General features: G+C 53.1%; 6 protein-coding genes across 6 annotated transcripts; 4 read left to right on the forward strand and 2 right to left on the reverse strand.

The window, feature by feature from the left end:
• Window positions 1-5,865: 5,865 nt before the first annotated feature.
• Window positions 5,866-7,847, reverse strand: CkaCkLH20_10269 (ankyrin repeat and zinc finger domain containing protein 1; the record flags this gene model as incomplete). The annotated part of the gene is made up of 2 exons (XM_038892983.1): window positions 5,866-7,748; window positions 7,802-7,847. 2 exons carry the CDS (start codon window positions 7,845-7,847, stop codon window positions 5,866-5,868), a joined length of 1,929 nt encoding a protein of 642 aa, XP_038741638.1.
• A 969-nt stretch (window positions 7,848-8,816) lies between these two features.
• On the forward strand, window positions 8,817-9,218 carry CkaCkLH20_10270 (uncharacterized protein; the record flags this gene model as incomplete). The annotated part of the gene is made up of 2 exons (XM_038892984.1): window positions 8,817-8,979; window positions 9,049-9,218. The coding sequence occupies 2 exons, from the start codon at window positions 8,817-8,819 to the stop codon at window positions 9,216-9,218; spliced, it is 333 nt and encodes a 110-aa protein (XP_038741639.1).
• Window positions 9,219-10,199: 981 nt separating this feature from the next.
• Window positions 10,200-12,098, forward strand: CkaCkLH20_10271 (uncharacterized protein; the record flags this gene model as incomplete). The annotated part of the gene is made up of 1 exon (XM_038892985.1): window positions 10,200-12,098. The coding sequence occupies one exon, from the start codon at window positions 10,200-10,202 to the stop codon at window positions 12,096-12,098; it is 1,899 nt and encodes a 632-aa protein (XP_038741640.1).
• Window positions 12,099-12,258: 160 nt separating this feature from the next.
• Window positions 12,259-13,968, reverse strand: CkaCkLH20_10272 (carboxylesterase family protein; the record flags this gene model as incomplete). Its single annotated transcript, XM_038892986.1, has 1 exon — window positions 12,259-13,968. One exon carries the CDS (start codon window positions 13,966-13,968, stop codon window positions 12,259-12,261), a length of 1,710 nt encoding a protein of 569 aa, XP_038741641.1.
• A 1,158-nt stretch (window positions 13,969-15,126) lies between these two features.
• Window positions 15,127-16,379, forward strand: CkaCkLH20_10273 (uncharacterized protein; the record flags this gene model as incomplete). The annotated part of the gene is made up of 2 exons (XM_038892987.1): window positions 15,127-15,408; window positions 15,480-16,379. 2 exons carry the CDS (start codon window positions 15,127-15,129, stop codon window positions 16,377-16,379), a joined length of 1,182 nt encoding a protein of 393 aa, XP_038741642.1.
• Window positions 16,380-17,484: 1,105 nt separating this feature from the next.
• On the forward strand, window positions 17,485-19,927 carry CkaCkLH20_10274 (smp-30 gluconolaconase lre-like region; the record flags this gene model as incomplete). The annotated part of the gene is made up of 3 exons (XM_038892988.1): window positions 17,485-18,522; window positions 19,493-19,586; window positions 19,653-19,927. The coding sequence occupies 3 exons, from the start codon at window positions 17,485-17,487 to the stop codon at window positions 19,925-19,927; spliced, it is 1,407 nt and encodes a 468-aa protein (XP_038741643.1).
• Between the last annotated feature and the right edge of the window lie 2,027 nt (window positions 19,928-21,954).

Consider the following 21,954-nt stretch of genomic DNA (forward strand, 5'->3'; position numbering starts at 1 on the left):
CGGCGCTTGAAGCCAAACGACAGCTTCAACACACTCGACCTGGACTCAATGTAAGTGTGTCGTCGCTGCAACCCAAAGGGTGCACTTTTTTAGTCAGGGGTAAGGAAGGACATGGAAGTCTGGACGGGTACCTTAGGTAGTCTGGAGTCTGGACCCCACACATCCCAGGCTCAACCTATGGACGGTACGTACCCTGCTGTGACCCTGCCTCAATCGGAAAGAACCCCATCAGGCCCACGTCGGCCAATCGACGGATATCGAGAGCGGAGGTCGACCGCCGTCTAGACAGCCAATCATGACGTCTTAAGTGAGAGGCCCGCTCCCATTCGTCACCTCTGAGTGGATAGATGGGATATCCCAGGTTCGCGATGCGCTCGTCTCCCGCGCCTAAAGTCAGCCGGCCGGGCGCTTTGGGGGACCACGGCGGTACGGATGATGCATCATGCCATATAGTGAAATGAAGATGCACGTAATCAGATATTTTAGGACGAGCAGTCTTGCGGATGCGGTCATGTCAACGTTATTTTAGGTTGGAAATATTAGACTTGCATACACTGAACTCAACTGTAAGGTACTACATGTTAGTGTCTCTTCTGGATCTGAATCCTTACCGACGTCCCTGTCCAATGGCTTCCAATACATACTCGGTAGGATGCCGGGCGTCAATTCCTACCTGAATGCAATATGAGTCCAGTATCCGTGAAAATACGCGGACCATTCTGCGCTCATTCCTACGTGAGGGAGCATTTGGGACGAAAAAAGCTTGGGCGGCGGGGAAAAAGGGGGCCGGCCAATGACAGATGCCGGGTCGTCCGAAAGACGCACGTTCTCTCAAGTCACATAGGTAGCAAAAGAAACCAGAATCAGACGAAATATTTGATCAAATCCAACTGGCAGGTCCCTTGCCCACCTCACCCAAGTTGTGTTGTACCTTACCAAAGGAAGCTGCCTCCGAATAACGGCCTTTCGCTGGACTGTCACCTCCCCTTTACCCCCCGCCCGTGCAAGTTGAAACGCTCAGCCACAGCGCCATCCGGCAACCGCACTAATGCAGGAACAGCGTCCCAGAGCCAATCAACAGAGAACGGAACAGAAGCCAAACTCGACTTCTTCCACTGAGGTATCCGTATTTGTACTGAGGTGGGGAGGAAAGGAGACCGGGTGCCCCTGGTCTAAAGCTCCCGTCGACCCACAACTTACCACGACCTTTCTCCTTTTCCCCTGTTCAACATCATCCCCGCCTCTCCCATTCTGCAAGGTCAGCAAGGGAAAAACCACCACTCGCCGTTCGAAATGGCCATACACCCGCATCGAACCCTTCCGATCTGGTATTCTGTATCCTGCACACTTCGCATCCCCTGGTCCCGTGGGAAAAATCTGTCGACCAGGGCCAGCTCTTCACCGGGATCTCGAAAGCCGCCATACCTCTCATAGACTGAGGGAACCCAGGACCCAGATCCACGAGGGGCGCTTTTCCCCATTGTGATGCGAAGAATCGGTTTTGCTTTCCAAATTCGTCGGCATTGCTTCCCATCCTTGCTGACGATGCTCAGACCCTCTCCTCTGCCAGTGCCTACGTATGTACTATCTCCGTACGCAGTATCCGTACAGAGCTCCACGATTCGGATGCTCTGAGCGTTGGCTCTTTGCAGCCGTCACCCTCCGATTCTCCCTGCCGTCTTCTTCCTTTTCGCCGCGAACAGACTCTGCCCAAATCGTTCGATCTAGGGCCCAATTCTGTTGCCACACCTGTCAAGCGATATGATCTCGTGTTGGTTATATTCCTCACGCCATATTGCCCAGGCTCTCCGGATACTGCCAGCCGGTCCAGCGTTCCTCTATCGTAAACCGAGACCGAGAGGACCGACAAGCCGTACAGTAACATCTCCTCCGCGGGGACCGAATCCTAAAAGCAATCGACATCTACAGATACGCCGGTATGGAAGCTATTTGCCTCCACGCCAGCTTGCTAACAATCGCGGCTTGTCTCGACGCTCCGCTTGAGATCCAATTCATTTCTTCGTCTACTCTAGCTACTTCGTGACCGATATGTCAAGTCACGTCACGGTGCTTGGCCTTCAGCGGGCCGTGGAGAGCGCCAAAGGCCCAGCCAAAAGTAGAGGATCATTGAAATCGACTTGGCTCTGGTGCCATCTCGAAAGGTCCTCTTGGGGAAACGGGTTGTTTCACCAAAACCGCCACCCGAAGTCAGCATAACTGATTGTGGAAGTTAGACCCAACGGCCAAGCGAAGACGACGGCACGCTACCACCTTAGCGACGAGGTAACACTAGCGGTGAATCCGGTATCGCTCTCAGCCGCCGTCTCCAGGCCCTCGGCGTTTCTCCTCATGTTTGTGGATCGGCAAGGCGACAACCTTTTCTCAGTTTAGATTTTGTTTTAGATTTAAGCATCCTTTCCTTCGGTGGGTGGCCGAAGTTCTGCACGACGATTTGCGACATGCCGGGCGATAATCGAGGCCCGATCAGTGCATGTCCAATGGAGTTTGGACGCGCTATGTTTTGGCCGCGCGGCACCAGTGTGATGACGGCTACGCAGCAGGCGCCGGCGCGCCGCTTCCAGAGACCGCCGTCGCTGCCAAATCGTAAGTCTGCAATGGCTTCCGCAGACAGGCTCTATCTGAGACATGGCAACGCTGTTGCAGCAGTTTCTCTTCTCGAACCGCCGAAGCCAGGCGGCTGCGCTGCGCCTTCTCACATTCACATTCACCATTCACTCATCTGACAGCCATGTCGAAAGCCCAATTCTGCAGAGCATGTCCTAAAGCGGTCACAACATGCCACTCGATGTTACTTTGGCACTCTATACCACCATCTATTCCCGACAGAAAGACAAGAGGCACCACGGTTTCTTCCAACATGACGTTGGCTGACTGCCTTCTTGGTTGTTGACCAAGCCTAAATGAGCCGACGACACCGGGTGCCCCTTACCTAATCGGGAGTCTCACCTGAATCTGAGGAAGCGCACCATACCTAAATTGCCAGCGATACAACCGTCTCTTCGACTCGAGGCCCAGAAATGCCCTTCAATTTCCACCTGCATTTGGCTGAAACATTTTTCCTTTCCTCGTCTCTGGCGCGCTGTCAACTCAACGGTATCTACCTCTAACGGACGACGAACTAATTGACGGTTGATGTTCGTGCGGCGCGGCGCTGCGCAGATGGAACAGGCTCGGCGATATGGGGCAAACTGAATGACAATTCTGTCTCCGAAGGCCCAGAGAGACAATGGCGTTTTGGTGAACTGCGATCCTTCTACGGAATTCGGTTCCCGACAGCTGTCCCTAGGCAATTGATTCGTCTTATCAATGGATCAGCAACTTCGGGGCTTTCAGCTTGGTCGGCTTCGAGTCCTTGTTTTCAGGCCATCTTCCGGATCGATGGCCGATAAGAGGCTCACGAGCGAGGTTGTCGTTATGGAGATGAAATATTGGATAAACAATCAATACTCTCGATGAAAGCTCCGGAGCTTTCGTGGCCTTCCCCAGAGCAAACGCTACTGCCCCGTCTTCTCGTCGATCATTGACTCCCGCAGATTGGGTCAATCCCTGGCCGGCCGAAAAGGGAAACGGTCTCATCCAAAAATGGGGTTTTGGAGACAGAGTGCAATCACGGCTCGGGGCCGATCATGAGATCGCGTGGTTCCGCTGCCGTGGTCTGGATTTTCTGACTTCTGCTTCGCCCATACGGCTCTGGCTCTGCAAGGCCCATTCCTCTCTCATTTCGCCTCTTCGCCTGGACGACTATTCTCAGCAACATCGTGGCCATTGCCAGGGTTACATTTGTTTCTTCGGCACTTTGGGGATCCTCTCAACAACGACAGCTGGGATTGGGGGTCGGGCTAAAATCTCCTTTCAAGAGCTGGTTCACCGATGTACCTCCGTTGCCGGGAGTGTCTCTGAACGTGTGCCCACCGGAAACCCCTTTCACCGCGGGCTGTCAACCCCCAAAGTCGCCAGCTTCCGTGATAGCAACAATTTACAACATGTGTTGCCCTGCTGGCGGAGAAGAGAACCAGGTAAAAGCAACAAGGGCCACCCCGTTCGGTGTCCAACGCCCCAACGGGTGTCTTCCACGGTGCAACCCTGACGGTGGTGGCCAGGGTCGACTTGTTATCCCAAAGGTTTTCTTCTTGTATTGCCGACCCCTTCAACACAGGATGGATTGCTTGACGTCTCCTGCCAGCAGCTGACCGCGTTTCATGGATAGTTGTCTTCTCATCGTCGATTTCTCACAGCAACTTGGGCGTCTCATGGTAGCTGCCAATGGCGGGAGGATATGTTCGAATATTTGCAGGAAATTTCCCTTTCCGCCCGTGGCTTGAGGACGTTGCGTCGGTAATTGCGGAAAGACGCGGGCAGACGCGACGCCATATGCCGCAAGGATTGCCGTTCATTGGCGAGTCAAGTGTTGTGTTCATCCAATGCCAACGCATCCCAACCTTTAGTTGACGCTGGCAGCTTTGGCTTATCCCATCCATCCCATCACCTCTTTTCATCCGAACTCAGGAAAATTCTCCTTGAGGCTCCGATCCCTTAATTGTTTCGATGTCATACCCCGCCAAACATGCATAATGTTCAATCCGAACTATTCATGCAACACCGCCCTACCGTGACGTCGGCCGGTGGCTGTGAAGCTTGTTGGTTCGAAACTCGACCAAAAGAAATCCCCGCTAGTTCCGCCCACCGGACCGTCGACGGCAATGACGGCCCACGGGATCTTTTGCCCTCATTCTCATGCTTGCTTTCTTTTTCTTCCGTCGGGATCTTTCGACTGTGGGGAGGCACGGCCAGAGTTGGTTTAGCAGACAGGAGCGACAACTGAGTCGTCCGGTGGGGGTGGGGTTGGTTTGGTTTCATGACACGAGCTGGGCTCATTGGTGTTGGTGGTTTACGGTAAAATCCCTCTCCTCTTTCGTTAGTATTCAACTCACCGCGGGGTTATCCTCGGGAGGGGGGGCTAAACAGGAAGGGTTTGCAATCTGTTTTTTCCCGTTCGTTCCTGGGGCTCCAGGAGGTGGCTGTGAGACGGCTGTCTTTGGGGCCTTGGCCAAGGTGATCGCCTCGGTGAGCGAGGTCGATCTGCCGCGATATAAGCGGATCCGTGTTTTGGGGGAGGGCATCAATTCCGGTGAATATGCTGATGGCATCATCCTTCAGCAGGAGTTGTCGGCCTCGGGCGCATTGTCGGCTGAGCCGTCGGTGCGGATGGACGGCATTGAGACGGGCGGGCTCTGGACACGGAGGCCGCGGAGCATGCTGGCGCCGGCTTTCGCGGTCGAGTTCCGAATTCTACCAATACTTGCTTCTCCTGACTTGTCGTCCTAGTTTCCTGTCTTCGGATCTGTTGCATGAGGTATCCTTCTTAGATCGAGGCTTTGCTTTTAGGGAACGGGGTTGTGATGGACGGTTCACCGGCAAGATCGGAAAGATGATTGATGTCTCAGGAGAAGAAGAAATGTAAGTCTACCAGCTTTCGCCTAATCTGCATGAACGTTGGTAGTATTCGACGCCAGCTGCAGGTTCCTATTGACAGATACGAGACCATGTTACATTTGAGTCCGCACAGACTCGGTGATTGTTGTCTCGTGCAAATTTAGGACTTGTCCACGAAACGAATGTCTCGCGATTTCGCTTCCCTTGCTGGATGGCGTTGCCAGTTTAACACATCCTTCACCAAGACGTGTCACTCGACACCACATTACGAATCGCACCACCTGGCAAACAGTCTCATGATCTTGATGTATTAGATGGCTTTCATTTGAGGCTGCTCTGCCGCGACTATATCTGTAGACGTTGCAGGTGGTGTAACAGGAGCTTCCAAGCCACATCGAATGCAGCTTGAAATCATCCACCCGCCTGCATGCGCTTGAGTCTCTCCTCGGCAGCCCTGGCCCTTCTCTCCCGATCAAGCTTCATCCGCATCTCTGGGGTCAATCCCCTAGCTTCTTCCTCCCTCTTCTCCTGTGCCGACTTCAGGGGCGCGGTTGAAGCCAGACCGGCCTTCTTCCTCTTATCGTCAACCTGTGGCCCTTCAGACCGTAGTCTCTCCTCCTCGGCACGCCTGCGCTCGGCTTCCTTGCCCTCCTTCTCCTTCTTCTCGCGTTCGTCTCGCTTGTCGGCGTCCGCTTTGCTGAGCGGTGCTGGCACTCGGGCAGCTTCCCAATCCCATTTGTCCTCTCCCAACTCGGAACGCGCGACGCGGAATGCGTCTCTCGTAGCCCTGTCGCCCGCGAGATCAAAAGCCGTCTTGCCGTCCTTGTTCGTCACGACAGGAGATGCGCCGCCGCGAGTGAGGAGGCCGAGGACCAGAGGCGCAGCACTTTGGTGTGCAGCCAGGTGGAGAGGTGTCGGGGAGTGGTGGTTCTGTTCTGGAGGCTGGAACTGAAAGTCCGGCGTCAGATCGTTCTGTTTCAGGTACGACAGCAAGGCAGGGAGTTTTGTGCGGCGTATCAGGGCTTGTATCTGCGACGTGTGTAGTAATGCCGTCTCCTCCTCTTCCGTCAACTTTGGTTTCGCGGGTTTGGATGTTGGTGTTTTCGTCGGTGTTGATGTTTCTGTCTGCGGCTTCGGTTCCTCCGGGTTGATCTCTCTGACTTTCAGCCTTGTGAGCTCGATGAAGGACCTCATCAACTCGTTCTGTGTTGCCCTTCGCGTGTTGAAAGGAAATCCACGTATCCTTGTGTCGTTGTGCTTCAACACTTGGCCGTCGTACGGTCCAAACAGCGTGCGCCGATTTGTCGCACCCGTCGCCCGGATGAAGAGCAGCTCCGAGGTATCCAGTAGACCCTTCCACTCCCGAAGCAGCTCGCGCACGTCTTCGACTAGAGCCTGCTCGTTGTACCTACGCAGACTCGAACCAGCAGAGTGGGCCGCACCCTTCGCATTGTCGTTCGCTGACTGTGAGCCACCCTGTTTGCGACGGGTGGTATACCGGTGGAAGGTCTTGTGAGCAAGAACGGTAGCCTCTCTGTTGAGCGCGCCCGATGACTTGTTTTGCCTTGGTGCAAGGGAAACAACCATGGCGGCGAAGTGACCGCCGCCAATCATACAGAGGAAAAAGTGCGGTCCCTTGTAAGCAACGGCGGGCAGCGGTACGGAACCATCCTTCGGTACCCTTGGAATTGCAATGGGCTCCAATTGCTTCTTCTTGACAACATCCAGAAGTTTTGTCTCGTCACGGAGCTCCTCGCCGGTGAGGATGGCCCGGTAGAGACCGAAGTAGGTGTTAGATGGAAGTAATGGAGAGGAGAACCATATCAGTGGCGGTTTTCCCTTCCCTTTCCGGCCTGATGTCTCTTCTTCTTCGTCATTCTCGGTCATTGCTGGTGGATTCCTCTTGTCGGCAAGACTGGCTTGCTTCTTAAGCAACGCTGTGAGTGTAGATTCTTTCCGACTCGCATCGTCTTCATCATCGTCTGATTCGGACGAATCTGAGCCTGAGAGACTTTCGTCGAGATCGCCAACGAGCTTTTCAAAATCAACTTCCGTCACAGGCTTTTCGCCGCGAAGCTTTTGCTTGAGGTTGTAGTGATGCCAATCGGACTTTAGATGGCTGCGCTGGTCGAGAACTGTAGTGAACGTTAAGCCGCAGAGAGAGCAAGCTTGGGAGCCGACGAGATCGGAGCTGGCTCTATCTTTCGGCGGAGGCGACGGCGGGGCCTGGTCGGGGATCGAAGCGTCGGGTTTGAGAGAGAGAGTCGTCAGGACTTCCGCCGGGATGTCGTAGACTGCAGCCGAGTCAGCTAATGATGGCGGGGTAGAGGTTGGGAGGGATGCGCACCATAAAGGGGTCGGCGGAGGAGTTCCGGGGTATTCTTGTCACCCATATTGACCGATCCTTTGTTTGGCGAGCGGTTCGTTGTCCTGGGTAAGAGTTCCGACAGTCGTTTGAAGGTTACGGCGCCGCGATGATATAATGAACTCTTAGAAAGCTCGGACTGGTGGGGCATAAATCGGCGTGACTGAACCGCCATGCTCATCGGAGATGACTCAGCCGGTGAAGTCACTTCCAGTCGGGTCCGGCGGGGTGCCTCAGCAACTCAGGTCTTCAGCCACAGGAACCCCGCGAAGTGTGGCATTGAGCCGTGGCGGTGCAATGAGCTTGGTTTTGGCCTTAAGTGGGGTTTCAACATTATCGTCCAATAAATATCAATAAACCGCAAACTTGGCGGAGACAAACAGGGGCTTCCAACGAAGCAAGCTGAACTTGCTGGAGATTGGTGGGCATCACGTCACTAAGCGTGTGTTAGCTTCATGTATGCTCACTTCTTAGCTTAATTGCTTGTTTGATTTCTTGGCACTGGAGGGCCAACCTGGACCGTCTTTCCAGATGCTCTCTCCTCCCTCCCGCCCTCCCGCCCTCCCAAAATGCTAGTTTGAGCTGTTCTTCCCAGCTTCTTGTACTCATGGAGGCCGCCATGCCGCTTACTGATTGGAGCTTGGCCTGCGTCAGTGGCCCCTGACCAGCTGATGATGTAACTCCACCGCTGAGCGGGCGGGCGGACAGGAGCGTGGTGCATCGCGACTCGAGCTTTCCTCACCAAATGCCAAGACTTGTGGACAGGTTGCGAGGGGAGCTGCTACTGGTTTGTTAGTCTAAGCCACCATGGTATCTCGATGACCCCCGCCTATGATGCCGGTCTGTCTTTCTCTCGTGTGACATCCATCTACTACAAGTAGCCAAGCCATTCCTCTTTTCGTCGCGTCAAGCTTTCTTCTGCCCTCATTCAATCTCCAACTCACACCGAATCTCAATCACTTCCTGTTCCTCCAAATCAACCCACATATCAGTCATCATGGACTTCGTCAACAAGCTCACCGGAAACAAGAACGAAGCCTCTGGCTCCGACGCCCAACAGCAGCCCGAGAAGAAGGAGTCTGGCGGCTTCATGGACAAGCTCAATGGCATGGCCGGTGGTGGCCCCGAGAGCGAGAAGCAGGAGGACCACCTTGACAAGGGTATGTGCTCTTAACACTTACTGTTGTACTCCCTCTCTCTCGCATCAGAGATGCTAATTTGGCCTGTAGCTGTCGACATGTTCCAAGAAAAGGTCCTCGGCCAAGGTCCCCAGGATAACGAAAGCGCTGCCGAGCAGGCCAAGGATGAGCAGATCTCAGACTTTATCAGAGGCCAATACAAGAACACCACCGGCAAGGAGTTCCCAGTCGAAGACAAGGACAAGAAGTACGGCCTGTAGAAGCCCCCATCACTTCATAGTGCTGCGAATGCGGTTTCTGGCGAGCCACTGTGGTCTGGAAACGGCGGCTTTGGCTTAGACGACGTCGAATGGCAATCGGGAAGCCCACAGCTGCACACCTGAACGGAGACCCTGGAATGGGACTTTGATCATTGTACCTAGTAGTCTCTACAGTAATCATGACTCTGATGACCTAATTACCTAATTACCTGTCCTTTTTCATAAGTGCCACGATGGCTTTCGAGAAGCGTACCTACCTGCAGAACTACTATCTCGATCTCAGACACGACAAAACTCGTAATGCCTCCTGGGATAAACCACAATGTATCTCAATAAACTTGTGTCTGATTCCGCTCTGCTCGGAAGCAATAACTATGTTCTCGCCCTTGGCTGCTGAACACATGGGTGATCTCCGTTCGGGCACAATTGGATCGTTTCTCTAGCCATTCTCCAGACAATGGCACACCAGTTTCTCCAACCCAGCCTCGTTTCTAAGACTGGCATTATTGTGAGTATCTTACCGAGTCGTCGGCGAGCAGCATATTCTTGACTTGCTCTCGATAGCTGTAGCAGACTTCGTCCAAAAAGAAGATGCAACAATTTGATGGCTTTTGTGAGGGGAAAACAAAGAATTTTGGTCACATCAAAAGCAAGCCCACGTGCAAGCATCGACAAAGCCATCAATCATACATGCATGGACAATCTTATTATGACTCCTTTCTTCGTGAATAGGTTGCTAGAACCTGCCTCCAGAACAATTAGGTCAAAGACAGCGACATTAAGTCTTTGACCTCAATCGTTCCTCCCTCAAAACTCGAGTATAATAGAAAGTCTATGAATCTATGAGAAGCTTCAGTATCAACCGCATTTCTTACCAACTTTTCCTCTTCGGCATTACATCTATTCATCATCAACCACAACTTTCAGGCAAGTCTATCCCGTTCATTCCCTACATAAATCAAGTCAATACCCATCCTCAACATGTGCTGGTCGGTCAAGACTCTCTATACGGTTTGCGCCCACGGCAGCTGGGACATGGTCAGGTGCGATAAGTCCGCCAACAGCCAAAAGTCAGACCGATACCGCAGGCAAGAGTGCCTCGCAGAGCGATGCAAACATTCGACATCCCTCCACACCATCTACGGTTTCTGCGACGACTGTGTGGCCGTCTTCTCGGAGTATCCCGAGAGAGGCTATCCCGATGTCAGCTCACTTGAGATTGTCGAAAATTATTGGGCCTACAAAGAGCTTCAAGAATGGACTCACCCCGCCGACCCTTACGACGTGCCGCCATACGGTCTCCTTCTGCGCCCGCCAAACTTGCTCGCACCGCTCACGCCCAAAAAGAAGAGCTTCTTCTCATCTCTACGTGCACGGAACGCCTCATCCAGCAACGCGACCTACAACACGGTGTTCCAAGAGAAGGCGCTGCTCAGGACTTTGAATGCCTTCGAATCCGTCTCATCATCGTGTCAGCTGTGCAAAGAAGGCGACAGTCGCAAAACGGACTTCGCTATATTGGTCAAGAATATGTGTGACTCTACGCTTGGGTGGGCGCGGCACCTTGGTGATTCGGATGTTATCATTCACAGGTACAGTATCGACATTGTCAACGACCTCAGCTTCTCGTGCCACCTGTCCCGCGAAGCTCCCAGTCCGAAGCGCCCCGATCTGCAAAGACCCCTCCCTGATCTCCCGGGCATTCGGAGATTCAAAAGCACGGGAGGTTTACCCTCTTTCTCTGACCGTGTGCTTGAGCAGGCGCCTGGGTACAGACCCAAATGTTACTGGGCAGGTCCTCCCGGCATTCCCACAAGATGTTCCAGCCTGAGGTTCAATCACAAAAACTTCAAGCCGAGCCTATCGACCAGGGATGCACCTGATTCAAGCATCAACAAGCACCCTTCAAGCAGCTTGTCTCGCACTCCCAGCTCTGAGCATTTTTCGGCCCGAACTTTCGAATCCGAGGAGCTCTATGAATATCCCCGCCAATCTCACCCTGAGACGTATGCGAATTTGTCGGGCTGGACAGGCTCTCCTGCTCCAACAAGTCAGAGAAAACAAAGAGTGGGACGGCCGTGGCATGAAGAGCCCGAATTGGTTCAAGATGGTGCCAAGGTTCATCTTGACGATGGCAACGGAAACATCATCTCGGACGTCCAGCAGTGGTCTGAAGACCCAGACTTGGTTGAGGAACGTGTCAAATTCCATCTGGACGACGGCACCGGAAACACAAACGCCCGGCATGTGACCTTCGTCTCGCCCGCCAACTCGGTAACTTCGGAAGAAGCTTCGATTTTGGAGGCTTCCTATGAATCGTCAGATAGTCTGCGGGCTAGCTCGGGCGATTCACCACATGCTGGACTCACAGCACCCCCGAAGGGAATTCTCAAGAAGAGACGGGATACGCCCTATGCGTTCCTCGAGCAACAGCCCGAAAGTGACACAGCTTGTGATTTGTTGCCAGAAATCCAGCCCACTACTCCTCTTCGATTCTCTTCTCGCTTCGATTTCGAGGCTGACCAGGCTAATAGCTCTTCCAGTACTGACCCAAAGACTCAGGATTCGAAGCCTAGCCCTTCCACAAGACGCACGCAGCATACCATGGGTATGGGAGACGAGACTTTCGGATCCCCATCTTCTTCCCCTCCGGACTCGGCTGTCCCAGAACCTCTCAAAGGGGCATCGAAAGCCCCGACGGGTGGCCGACCAACTTTTCGAATCAGAAACTGCCCTGATCACGGTTTGTCCTACCGCAGTGGTTGCGAAGGGTGTCTCACAGGCCCAATTCATGAAGAGATCGTCATCCCTCGATTGGAGGATGTGGTCAACTTCCCCAGGTGTGACTCGACCAGCAAAGGTTTTCCCTGGCACTTTTGAAGACGAGGACGTGGTAGGTTAGATGATGTTGCCCTAGGAACGTCCCCACACAGATGGCAGTTACGAACAGAAAAATAAAAGTCGACGTCGGCTCTCAGCATGCTAGGGAATATGGGTTTGAACATTAAGATTATCTATACAATCATGGATTCATTACATTTTATGTCCACAATTTCTGGATCAGATACTCGATCTGCTCAGTGCGGTAGGTATCGGGCTCAAGGTAAGCAATGTCCGTGACATTGACATCGAAAGCCATGTTGTAAGGGTTCTCAACATCGTACTTGGGCCAAGTAGTGTTGGTAACGCCGTTGTAGTTCGGGTCTCCCTTGGTGATGAAGGACACCCACATCCTCGACATCATATCAGCCAAAGTCTTGAACGTCTCGGGCTTGCCCTCAAACGGGTCCACGGCCACGGCCGTCTTGTAGCCCACAGCATCGGTGTTATCGAACACAAAGACAACCTCCTGGAAGTGCTTTGCGCCGTCGGCAGGCGTCATGCCATTAACAAGCACGTTGAAGTGGTACGAGTATACCGTCTGGTTCGCCTCGGCCCACTTACGAGCCCAGTATCTCCGGGGGCCGTGCTGGGCGCGATCACCGCCAAAGGCGACGGCACGCTTGTACATGTAGCCCAAAGAAGCCTGGTCGCCAGTCGGGCGGCCATCGAGAGTCGCTGGGAGACCGACACGGGGAATGTCGGGATACAAGGCAGAGAGTACTTCGATGGTGACGTTGTTGGCGCCCTGGGCACGGAGGTAGGATTCCCATTGCTCAGTAGTGTTGATGCCCTTCTGGCCGAACTGAGTACCCTCATCAAAGTTTGCGCCGATGAGTATGGGGACGTGGACGAACTTGCCAGCGTTGATGAGCTCTGAACGCGGGGCAGGAAGGAAATCGCCATCTGCCATGCCGTTGAAGGAGGGGCTGGAAGTACCGTTGATGATGTCGCTCAAATCCCATGCCGGCAGACCGCGGAGGCAGTCGAGGGTATCCGCGGCAGAGGTGCAGTTCGTCTTGTTGACGAGGGTGTCGTAGTAATCCTGCCAGGTGTTGGTAGTTGGCTCGACCTCTCCAAAGTCGGTCTCAAGACCAGTGCCGCTCTGCAGGATTGCGGCCTTGTAGAGTCCGTCGTCACGGCCTCCGTAAGCCAGCATCTGCGTGCCAACACTACGGGATCCGGCGCTCTCACTCCACAAAGTAACCTGCTCCGGATCGCCACCAAAGGCTGCGATGTTTTCGTTAACCCATTGCAGAGCGAGACGTTGGTCACGGAAGCCGAGGTTTCCTACGCCAGCAGCTTTGATCTCGTCACTCCACAGGAAACCCCATGCGTGCAGGCGATAGTTGATGCTGGTGGCAATGAAGGGGGTGTTCATGCGGACAGACTGCTCGACGATGAAGGAGAGGTTGTAGCGCGGATCGGAGCTCCCTCCGTTCGTCAGGCCGCCACCGTGAATCCATACAGCGACAGGGAGCTTGGCATCGGCGCTCACGCCGGAAGGGCGGACAACGTTGATGGTCAGGCAGTCTTCCGAGACGTAGTTACCCAGGACCCAGGTATCACTGCCGTAGCCGAAACACTGCGCAGAGTACTCGGTCGCATTGCGAGTGTTGTTCCAGGCTGAGTTCAACGACTGGGGAACGCGGAAGCGCAAGCTGTCCACCGGGGGCTGAGCGTAGGGGATACCGAGGAAGAAGTCCTGATAATAAGCCTGACTGTGGATGCCGTAGTACGAGCCGTTCTTGACCTGGACGGTAGGGACGGCGGCGCCAGTTTCGTTGCTCGGGACGGTCTGTCGCGGGACAAGACCGGAGGCCGTGGCACAAGCCGTGGAGAGAGCGGCCAGTAGAGTGAGCCGGGTCATGATGACTGGGGTATGCTAAGTGACGACCGACTGATTTGAGGAGACGCTGCAGCAATCTAGTCCATCTTCAACGGCGATCGGAGGCGAGCCGACATTTTGTACTTTTCGCAAAGGATGCGGGCCCGGGAGAAGGTCGGACATTGGCCCCCATGTGGTACTCCATCATGGAGATGAAGCCACGGCGAGCATGAATGGTAGATCCCGGCATCATGCCACGAGACCAAGCCGCCGGGGTCGTATAGGTTCGAGAAGTGGACTACGTCACCCGAAGCGAAGCCATTCAGAGGCCCGGAGAAGACAAAATTCTGTCTGGGAAGATCCAATGGTTTGGATTCCGTGCAGTGCTGTCCCCCGCATGACGCCTGCAGAATCGGCCCTTTCCCCCTAAGGTTGTGGAGGCTGGGGTTCGGTTGGGTTGCGTGGGGAGATGTCGGCAAAGAAATTTGGTTCTCGACCACGGTCAACTCCCGAGAGAACGGATGAACGCTTCTGCGGTGCGGTGTGCGGTGTCGGGAGCCGATGCCTGTTTCCGACTTCCGAGTCATGACATGTTGTTGATGGGCGGATCAGGCTACTCAAGATGGCGAACGCGCGAAAGCAAGACCGGAGCCGAGGAGGAATTGAAGTTGCGAAGCCATCAAGTCGCATTGAAACAGACTTGATGAATGCTAGAATGAGTTGAGGTCCCGAGAGGTAGAAAGCTGTCGCAAAGCAGTGTCGGCGAATATTACAGTGCAAAGGCATTCCTGGGGATTCTCCACCGCTCGCGTGGCTCAATTTTTGCATACAGTGCAGCCGACGACTGTCGCACTCAGTGTCCCGGCAGACGCCGAAAACAAAAGTGGAGAGACTATAGAAAAAGCCATGACGACATCCGTCCGCTCCGGGAAGTGCGGCCCCGAAAACTCGGCACCAATTCTTGCGACCAGGGTCCGAGGCTTCTTTGCAACCCATCCAGCTATTCAGTGACAATTGAGACGGCATCCAACTACCGCAGTCACTCGTGCAATCGGAATTGATAGAGCTTCGGAGCGCCCTTCGTCTTCTGTTCGGTCTCCATCTCATTGCCACAAAATATCTCATTCCGTATCGCATAAAACTCGACGAATCACAGGTCATACACACGCTCTCGAAACAATCATCGAATTGTCCTCAAAGATGACTTCGAAGAGTGGTGGGTTCGTCCACTGTGTCGGGTCACCCGAGTTCGATCCGAAGGCCTATGTCGAGGACAAGGAACGCCAGGAGAAAGCCAGCCAACTCCTGAGCCAAAACAACCTCTTCTCTGCGATCAACGTCTCCTTCAACATTGATGGCAAACGCGATACCTATGTGTATCATGCCATGACCTCTGTACGCCTTGTTCAAGTCCAGGGCATCGTCAACATGGGCGGCGAGAACGGGTTACACGCGTGGTATCGCGACGATGAGGGGAAGCCCGTAGGTCTCACACTCATCCCTCACTGATCCTCTCATATCCAAACTCGTGAGACTGAAACTTGGTTGTCAAGCTCGATCCTCCTCCTCAACAAGATGTCGAAGCCTACGTCCAAGTCTTCCTCCCAACGACTCTCACCATCTCCGCTCTGAAATCCTTCCTGTCAAACGCCAAAAAGACGTCTCTTCGCTTCCAAATCGCTTCTTACCTCACAGCAAAACGTTACATTCACCCATCCCTCACCACAGCCCTCACAATCCCGAAATGCAAAAAACCAACATCCTGCCCTCCAAACCCTTACCTTGACTTCTGGGCATGGTCCTGCCGTAACTTGGAGTGGGCTGGCCCGCACCCATCCTCAGCAAAACGCATGCAATCGCATCACGTCCTGCCCATCTTCATGCACCACTTCGGCTGCGCAACACCTTCTCACGAAGCTCTTTCTATCTTGAAGACCCTCGCGGCGGGAAGAAGTATCGCGGATATGGGATCTGGAAACGGGTACTGGTCATTCATGCTCCGTCTTTACGGGTTGAACGTGTTCGCCGTGGACAACATGCAATCTGAGTGGCGCGTGAACTGGATTCCCGATACCGAGATAGCCGACGGTGTCAAATGGCTCAAGAAACGCGACTCTGGCAAGGACCTTGTCATGCTGCTGGTATATCCTGTCGTTGGCGGCGGCGTGGCAGGCGGTTCCGAGGGAGGCTTCACGAGGGGCCTGGTAGAGGCGTATGAGGGCGACACGATTGCGGTGGTGGGTACGCAGAACGCTAATGGCTACACGGGCTTCAAGGACATGACGATGGACCAGTATATGGAAAGGGAGCAGAAAGAGTGGACGAAGGTCGTACAAGTTGCGCTGCCGAGTTTTGCTGGAAAGGACGAAGCGTTGTTTGTTTTCCAAAGAGGGGACAGAGCGCCGAAGAATGTGCCTACTGAGGGCGATGCGAAGAAGGAATTGCAGGCATGATGGGATAAACAAAAGAATATCCCGAGAAACTTCTCACCACGAAGTCTTGATGAGACTTGTTCTGCACCCCCATAAAATGAGGGACTCGTGCGACGTGGCCCAGACGGCCGGGAATTAGCAGCAGTACCGGCGTCGACCCAGCATCCAACGCCATCGTGAACATGTTCTTTTGAACTACATTCTCTATCACTTGCGGCATCTATGCATATAAGAGGGAATAACGGGACAGTCAACGAGGCAGCTGAAAGTCTCTTGCAGCTCCGTGTAGTGTCGTCCCCAATAAGTTCGTCCCTTGGAAAATCTCAACTTAAGCATCTGCAGTAGTCGAAAGGGAACCCACTGCCACGCAACACAGACGAGGTAATGAATGACAAGACTTGGCTTATATAGACCTGCCGGGGTGAGACTCGCGTTGTTACACCGATCAAGCCACTGTCTCGCCCTTGACTATTAGGTATGACCTCTTTCTCATCGATGCTAAGCACTCGACGGCGACGGCGTAGAACAACCGTGCTCCGTTTAAGATGCGTCGGAAAACCAGTGCAGAACTGTTTGAATTATTGATCCAATTGACTTGGATGATGAACGGTCTCATCAGGTGCGTTCCTTTGCTATTTACATGTTCAGTCGACTCCGCCCGTTGACAAAACCAGAACTCAAATTCGAGTTCGGATGGCCGATCAACCCCGCAGCTTATCCTTTCTTCTTCCATTCCAACTTTATGGTTTTCTCGCAGGAACTGCGTCATGAATAATAACCATGAGATGAAGTGTATCTTGGTGTTTCTGATCCGCCCACTCACAGCACTTGGTTCATCCGCAGGGCATCTGCAGCCCGCCTATATTGGCCAGATTAGGAAGTGTCTCGTCGAATGTATCCTGATTTCAGAACAGTCTTTCATTTAAGCATAATTGGCAGTATCTCGAAAAGTTTCTTTTGGCTGAACGGTAGAATGCAGCATCGTCCCATTCAGGTAATCGCACGAACCTCGTACCTCGGCCTTATCGCCCATTAATACGCACGACGTCTGCCCCAAGTTCGTTGCACTATTCTCATTCGACCCAGACGATCTTCTTCGAAGTTAGTGAGGTCACAGGAAGATGCAATGGCTCTTCTACGCGAGAACCACCACGTCAAAATAGCCGTGACACTCCTGACAGCATGGGCGTCCCTGATCCAAGCGGCGCAGAAAACCACTGTCGAATTCAAATCATACCAACCCTCATTTCAGAAGTTAATCGGCCAGAAAGTTAGCGGTCGTCTGGCCACCGAGCTCCCTTGGGAAGCTTTCCACGAAGGAGGCATTTACAACAAAGATGACAACTCTCTCTACATCGCCTCCAACTTCGACACCGTCGACAACCCAATCAACATCACAATCCTGTCCCTCGACGACCTTTCTATCCGGAGCCAACGGTACACAAATCTGTCCATGCCTAACGGCGGAACGACTTTCCGCCCTGTCGATGCCTCCTCCAAGTCATCTCAGACGTTGCAGGTATGGTGCGACCAGGGCGATTTCACCAACTATTCCAAGTTGGTCACCATAGATACATCCACGAACGAAACGAAAACCCTTCTCTCCAGTTTCATCAACCGAAACTTCACATCTATCAATGACGTCCGCCAACACCCCAAGACAGGTGACCTCTGGTTTACCGACGCATACTACGCCCACTTCAATGGTTTCCGCCCAGAACCTCAACTACCCACCCAAGTCTACCGCTACAATATCGCCACCGGGAGTGTTCAAGTCGTAGCCGATGGTCTCCAGCAGCCGAACGGGATTGAATTCTCGCCCGATTTCAAGACAGTCTACATCTCCGATACAGGCGCCGCAACGACAAGTTTCGACCCCAAGGGGCCGGCGACCATTTATGCGTATGATGTGGTCGACGACAAGAGGAGGCTCAGTAATAAGCGTGTCTTCGCATACACCGACAATGGAATCCCTGACGGGCTGCACACGGATGTAGAAGGGAATTTATGGGCATCCTGCGGCGACGGAGTCCATGTCTGGAATTCCCGAGGAGACTTGCTCGGAAAGGTTTTTACAGGAGACTACACCAGCAACTTCGCTTTTGCTCCAGGTCGGATGTTCATCTTTTCGAACAGTCGCCTCTGGGTCGTTGAGAACGTAGAGGTACTTGGTAGGGAGGTATGTGACGACTTTGGATCAAAAGTAGATCGTAGATGCTATAAATGAGATGTTTTTGAGGGGATACCTACCATGTCGAGACTGATGTGAAATCGTAGAAGCCGTGATGAGGTTAGCAAAACATAAAGGGTGGCGAAGGATAGCGCAACGAGGAATGAGACATCAATAGACATCCTGCCTGTATAGGTAGCAACTGATGGTACCCCGCCTGAAACAAGTCAGATGGGTCTTGAGAAGGCCTAGGTAGTGAAACCCAAGTTTCCACAGACATCAAAAAGATGACCAAAAAACATACAACACCAGGTATTCGCTGGTCGTCACCGACCCAACTACTAATCCGGCCCTCACTGGCTTATCTATGGGAGAGCGGACGGGATCCCGAGTTCTCCAGTGGGTATGGTCGTATGTGGAAGACTGTGAAGCCAAAATTGTAGATAGAGCCCTCAGTTATTGCAATTTAGCTGGTGTTGATCGCGCCGATGCAACGGGCAGCTACCCGACAGTAACATGCCAACCAACAATGCAGTGCAGAGCGCATGGCCAAGAACCCAGAGAATTGATCTTTTCAAATTTAGCACATTTTGCTTGTATGATCACCGGCGGGTTCGAGCAAGTTCGATCTGTTCTGTGTTCTCCTGGTAGTCGACCCCAATCTAGGGCTCCTCCTATGCTTCTTCGGAAATGTTATCTGATATCAGTTTTCACGGAGATGTGGTGTCATTTATTGCTGGCATCATCTTATAAATAAGAAACTTCAACGTTGCCCCAGACATCCATTGAGTTAGACTCAACGGACTTGGGTGTCACAACAATCCTCGAATACGACTTTCTCAAGCTTCCATCTTGCGCACTCTGACACCAGTGGGCCGATGATAGAAGTAAGGAAAGCTGGGAAGAGCCTTATCAACGTTGAGCGGGGAATCCAGAGTTTGGAGTCGAAGAACATGACTACCAGGGCTTGATTGAGGCCGCGACTGAGGGACACTTTGGGGAACAGACACAGGTCTTTCGGGTTCGTGACTGCATCAAGAACTTGAAGAACAAGCAGAGTGTGTACATCGAAGACTTCTCCAAGACACTCATCTCATGGGGAAGTTCTAATACATGAATCCTAGACCCAGCAGAACGAACACTGGAAGAGGAATACCAGTCGTGGTTCAATACAATGGCAGCATTCACAAAGGTGCCGCTCCATGATGCTGGTGAGAATGGGGATGCTCGAGTTATCCACATAGTCCTGAAAGCCGTCAACGTAAACCCGAAGGACGTTCAAGCTCGCACAGCGCTTCACATATGCTGTTCCAAGGGGAACGTGGACTTCATCCAAGACATCTTGACGACAGGTGCATCTCTCAACGTGAGCCTGCGCAGGCGTATCTTCGCCAGCTGAAGGTTGAAACGGCTGATTGTGCTGCACCGGACGTGGCACGACAAGTTGTCTCCAACTGAGCTTCCATCGAAATTCGACTTGGAGTGGCAGAGAAGATTCATCTTAGAGGATTAGAGCCATCGTTCGCTTCGGTTGCATTCGGCCGAACGATTCGTGGATTACGACTGCAACATAGGGCAGAGGTGCCGAGAAATTGCGACATGGAAACTGAGGCCGTTTGGACAGCTCAACGAACAATCAAACTTGCTGCAGGATCGAATCATGCTGCACGGCTAGAGTAGGTACGCTAAGCAACGTGTTTCTGACATCGTGCTAATTACTTGGGCTCTTCGAGCTGCATGTCAGTAGCCGACAGCGCGGTTCTCAGAATAGTGACACGCAATCTGTCGAGGTGTCAAAAGTGGTGAGGTCATGGTCAAGGGCCGTCTCTGTGCAACGTCCATCCGTTGGCATGCTCGATGAAGACCAATGCAGACCTAGTGCAGCCACCAAATCCAAGTTTTGCAGGCCTTAGCATTGGATGCATTTTTTAAGATGCTGATTATTGAAAGCGCCCGTTGACTTTGTCACAGATGTTGTTTGCGAGGAGCGAGGTTTGGTTCAGTCGGTATCTTCCTCGTCGCGATTCGCTTCCCGTAGCTGGATGTCAGCTGGAGCATGTAGCGGCTGCACCCAAGGGAAAGCGGCGGTAAGGCTACACTAGAGAAAGAGTCAAAGAGGTTCCAGAAGTCGAGATAAAATGCCGCGCAACCAATAACACGGAGGAACGGAGGTTTATCAACGGAGGAAATGGAGTCGAGGTGCAGATAAGTGGTCGGGAGATGGGCACGAAGATCTGCGGTGAGGATTTGAATGGCGACAGCAGCGAGTCGATGATAGCCTATCCCGGCTTGGTGCCCGTCTTGAGAGGAAACGGTGGGATTCGTTGGGTGGCAGGCTTCCGGGTGGTTGGGAATGGGCCTCGGGTGGAACGAGAATGCTGGCTTCCCGCCGTGGTGGGGTGAGGGGAGCGAGGGGTTTTGTCTTGAATGGAACGACGGAGAATGGACAAGCCCGACGTTGCCGGCTTGTTGGATGCAGCTGGTCAATCCCGTCGTTGGTTACCTTAATTGAGCGTTTGGTCGCCACGTTGGCGGTCACGAATGGCCCGAAGACATCGATCGAGTGGCTGGTTTCAGTGCGAGCGAAGACAGGAGCTCCAGTTGTGAGACTCCAGTCGGCCCAAGTGCAATGGAAGAGAGAAGGTAAAGCCACAATAGCGGTGTCGAATTCCGGGCCTGACGAGTTCGATGGCGAATCGCTCATAGGTATGGAAAAGAGGGTGCGATGAGGGTTTTGGGGGAGGGAAATGCACCAATTAACAAAGGAAAATGAACATAAGGTACCTACCTACCTAGATATCAAGGCACCTTACCTTTACCATAAGGCAGATACCTCAGTAGAGAATGGGGGCGATTTTGGCAGGAGAAAGGTAAGAAATGGAACGTAGATAGATGCATCTGTGCGGCCACGACCACAACATGGAAGCGAAAGCTCGAGGTAAGGTACGTACTGCCAATTGGCGCCGCCAAAGGACCTAACAGCAGGCTTAAAAGCGGGTTCTCTGACGGTGGCAATGGAATCGATAAATCCCAGTCGAGTCGCGCTCCGACCGATCCGCTGCTTTTTGTACAGGGTATCGCACCGCATCGCATCGCATCGCGAATTGTTTTGTGTACCTTCCTGGCACTAGGCGCCTGAATAAAGAGCGCTGCATATCTTACGGATAACTTGGGTGCCATCGCATCGCCTGATGATGCCGCCCCGTTTGGGTATCCGTACCTGACTGTGTCCGCGTATCTGCATCCCGTCATCAGGATTCGGTGCATATCAGCAAGTCCAGACTCAATCCATTGGAAGCAAACTGCCAATGGAAACTGCCGATTCGTACCTCATGCAGCAATCTAGGCGGGCAGCCCGGAAGAATTGGTTTCCAGGTTATTTACACGTTAAGTGCAAGATCAGCTTAGCGCCAACTTTTTTCTTTC

The sequence above is a fragment of the Colletotrichum karsti genome (assembly GCF_011947395.1).
Source record: "Colletotrichum karsti strain CkLH20 chromosome Unknown Scaffold39, whole genome shotgun sequence".
Classification (NCBI taxonomy): Eukaryota; Fungi; Ascomycota; class Sordariomycetes; order Glomerellales; family Glomerellaceae; genus Colletotrichum; species Colletotrichum karsti.